This window comes from Chiloscyllium plagiosum, chromosome 13 (assembly GCF_004010195.1).
Source record: "Chiloscyllium plagiosum isolate BGI_BamShark_2017 chromosome 13, ASM401019v2, whole genome shotgun sequence".
Taxonomy (NCBI): Eukaryota; Metazoa; Chordata; class Chondrichthyes; order Orectolobiformes; family Hemiscylliidae; genus Chiloscyllium; species Chiloscyllium plagiosum.
Genome location: NC_057722.1, coordinates 7,091,765 through 7,095,336, shown reverse-complemented (window position 1 = coordinate 7,095,336; position 3,572 = coordinate 7,091,765). Strand labels below are relative to the sequence as shown.

Below are 3,572 nucleotides of genomic sequence, written 5' to 3'. Positions count from 1 at the left end.
TGGAGCGGGGTCAACCCGGGGCCCAGAGTGGAGCAGGGTCTGCCAGGGACTCAGAGTGGAGAGGGGTCAACCAGGGGCCCAGAGGAGAGCGGGGTCAGCCAGGGACCCAGAGTGGAGTGGGGTCAACCAGGGACTCAGAGCAGAGCAGGGTCAGCCAGGGACCCAGAGTGGAGCGGGGTCAACCAGGGGCCCAGAGTGGAGCGGGGTCAGCCAGGGACCCAGAGTGGAGTGGGGTCAACCAGGGACTCAGAGCAGAGCAGGGTCAGCCAGGGACCCAGAGTGGAGCGGGGTCAACCAGGGGCCCAGAGTGGAGCGGGGTCAGCCAGGGACTCAGAGTGGAGCGGGGTCAGCCAGGGACCCAGAATGGAGCGGGGTCAACCCGGGGCCCAGAGTGGAGCAGGGTCTGCCAGGGACTCAGAGTGGAGAGGGGTCAACCAGGGGCCCAGAGGGGAGCGGGGTCAGCCAGGGACCCAGAGTGGGGCAGGGTCAACCAGGGGCCCAGAGTGGAGCGGGGTCAGCCAGGGACCCAGAGTGGAGCGGGGTCAACCAGGGACACAGAGGGGAGAGGGGTCAACCAGGGACTCAGAGTGGAGCGGGGTCAGCCAGGGTCCCAGAGTGGAGCAGGGTCAGCCAGGGACCCAGAGTGGAGCGGGGTCAACCAGGGGCCCAGAGTGGAGCGGGGTCAGCCAGGGACTCAGAGTGGAGCGGGGTCAACCAGGGGCCCAGAGTGGAGCGGGGTCAACCAGGAACCCAGAGTGGAGCGGCGTCAGCCAGGGGCCCAGAGTGGAGCGGGGTCAACCAGGGGCCCAGAGTGGAGCGGGGTCAGCCAGGGTCCCAGAGTGGAGCAGGGTCAGACAGGGACCCAGAGTGGAGCAGGGTCAACCCGGGGCCCAGAGTGGAGCGGGGTCAGCCAGGGGCCCAGAGTGGAGCGGGGTCAGCCAGGGGCCCAGAGTGGAGCTGGGTCTGCCATGGGCCCAGAGTGGAGCTGGGTCAGCGAGGGGCCCAGAGTGGAGCAGGGTCTGCCAGGGGCCCAGAGCGGAGCTGGGTCTGCCAGGGGCCCAGAGTGGAGCGGGGTCACCCAGGGGCCCAGAGCGGAGCTGGGTCCGCCAGGGGCCCAGAGTGGAGCGGGGTCTGCCAGGGGCACAGAGCAGAGCTGGGTCTGCCAGGGGCCCAGAGTGGAGCTGGGTCTGCCAGGGGCCCAGAGTGGAGCGGGGTCTGCCAGGGACCCAGAGCAGAGCAGGGTCAGCCAAGGGCCCAGAGTCGAGCGGGGTCAGCCAGGGACCCAGAGAGGAACGGGGTCAGCTAGGGGCCCAGAGTGGAGCAGGATCATCCAGGGACCCAGTGTGGAGCGCGGTCAGCCAGGGGCCCAGAGTGGAGCGGGGTCAGCCAGTGACCCAGTGTGGAGCGGGGTCAGCCAGGGACCCAGAGCAGAGCAGGGTCAACCAGGGGCCCATGGTCGAGCGGGGTCATCCAGGGACTCAGAGTGGAGCGGGGTCAACCAGGGACTCAGAGCAGAGCAGGGTCAGCCAGGGACCCAGAGTGGAGCGGGGTCTGCCAGGGGCCCAGAGTGGAGCGGGGTCAGCCAGGGGCCCAGAGTGGAGCGGGGTCTGCCAGGGACCCAGAGTGGAGCAGGGTCAGCCAGACACCCAGAGTGGAGCAGGGTCAGCCAGCGACTCAGAGTGGAGCAGCGTCAACCAGGGGCCCAGAGTCGAGCGGGGTCAACCAGGGGCCCAGAGTCGAGCGGGGTCAACCAGGGACTCAGAGTGGAGCGGGGTCAGCCAGGGACCCAGAGTAGAGCGGGGTCAACCAGGGACTCAGAGTGTAGCGGGGTCAACCAGGGGCCCAGAGTCGAGCGGGGTCAACCAGGGACTCAGAGTCGAGCAGGGTCAGCCAGGGACCCACAGTGGAGCGGGGTCAGCCAGGGACCCAGAGTGGAGCAGGGTCAGCCAGACACCCAGAGTGGAGCAGGGTCAGCCAGCGACTCAGAGTGGAGCGGGGTCAGCCAGGGACCCAGAGTGGAGCAGGGTCAGCTAGGGACCCAGAGTGGAGCAGGGTCAGCCAGACACCCAGAGTGGAGCAGGGTCAGCCAGCGACTCAGAGTGGAGCGGGGTCAGCCAGACACCCAGAGTGGAGCAGGGTCAGCCAGCGACTCAGAGTGGAGCGGGGTCAGCCAGCAACCCAGAGTGGAGCAGAGTCAGCCAGGGACCCAGAGGGGAGCGGGGTCAGCCAGGGACCCAGAGTGGAACGGGGTCAGCCAGGGACCCAGAGGGGAGGGGGGTCAGCCAGGGACTCAGAGTGGAGCAGGGTCAGCCAGGGACTCAGAGTGGAGCAGGGCCAACCCGGGGCCCAGAGTGGAGCGGGGTCAACCAGGGACCCATAGTGGAGCGGGGTCAGCCAGGGACCCAGAGTGGAGCGGGGTCAGTCAGGGCCCAGAACACAGTGGAGACATTGTCCAGCAGACACAGCACGAAGCTGGCTCCTCATTGGGAACCAGTCGAACCCGGTCAAGCCACTTAAATGCCCTTATAGAAAGATTATAACGTCTATCTTTTTAGCTTTGTTTCTTAAGTGTCCTAACTTATGCTATGTACATCTGCAACACTGTGTAACATTTTAATTTATTTTTTGTTTCTTTTCTACTTAGACTGCACATCTTTAGACTGTGGGAGGAAACTGGAGCACCCAGAGGAAACCCACACAGACACAGGGAGAATATGCAACTACCTCGGTAGTTTTTACCTAAGATGGAACTGTATGATGGGGACATTGTACACTTTACACTTTACTGTTGTTATTTTGATATTAAACTTCAATTCTAATTCGAATTCTCCTGAGTTATTAAACTGAACCCTTGAATCCTCATTGATTATCCACACACTCCCATAGGCATTCCATGCTCTCATAGGATCTTAAACATATTCCTGTCACCTTAAGCCATTCCCAAGCACTGGGCGCAGTCACCCACCCACCATATTCCCTTCCCCAATTACTTTATATAGCTGCCTTCCCTTAGCACCTGTAAAGTAACTCCAGCATGACAACACCTTGAGATGCAGCAGCTAATGGGGGTAGGGGAAGGCTTGGTTTCCACACTGATCCACAATTCTGCTGCCCGTAAGGATTCCTGGCCTGGGCTGGAATGCTTCAACCCAGAATGCGTTTGGAACAAAAGCTCACGAGGAGAACTTCTCCATGTGTGTAAGCCTATGAAATGCAAAGTAGAACAGCTCCAAGCTAATGGAAAAAATGAGGAAAATTGAGAGCAGGAAAGACAGTAAGTGCAAAAGAAATGGAGTATGAAAAGAAACATATACCAAAATCAATGCACTAATTTTTACATGAGGAAAAATGCCAGTGTTGGGAAACAAAAATCAGTGATATTGTCAATAAAAATAAAGAGCTAGCAGATGTGTTGCATTTTTCTTTAGTATTTATAGTAAAGTAAGATGTCAACTTGTCTTATTGATTCAAGGATAGGGCTTGCCAAAATTAACAATAACAACATATTGGGCGACACGGGGGCACAGTAGTTAGCACTGCTGCCTCACAGCGCCAGAGACCCGGGTTCAAAT

The 3,572-nt window shown here is 60.1% G+C and overlaps 1 protein-coding gene across 1 annotated transcript in view; it reads left to right on the top strand.

Annotated features, from left to right (window-relative positions):
• Positions 1–2,540, top strand: part of LOC122556274 (collagen alpha-1(III) chain-like) — a 6,696-nt gene extending 4,156 nt beyond the window's left edge. The window contains exon 2 of the mRNA XM_043702902.1: positions 6–2,540. Coding sequence (XP_043558837.1) covers positions 6–2,540 — 2,535 coding nt within the window. The remainder of the gene's footprint in view (positions 1–5) is intronic.
• Positions 2,541–3,572: the final 1,032 nt, after the last annotated feature.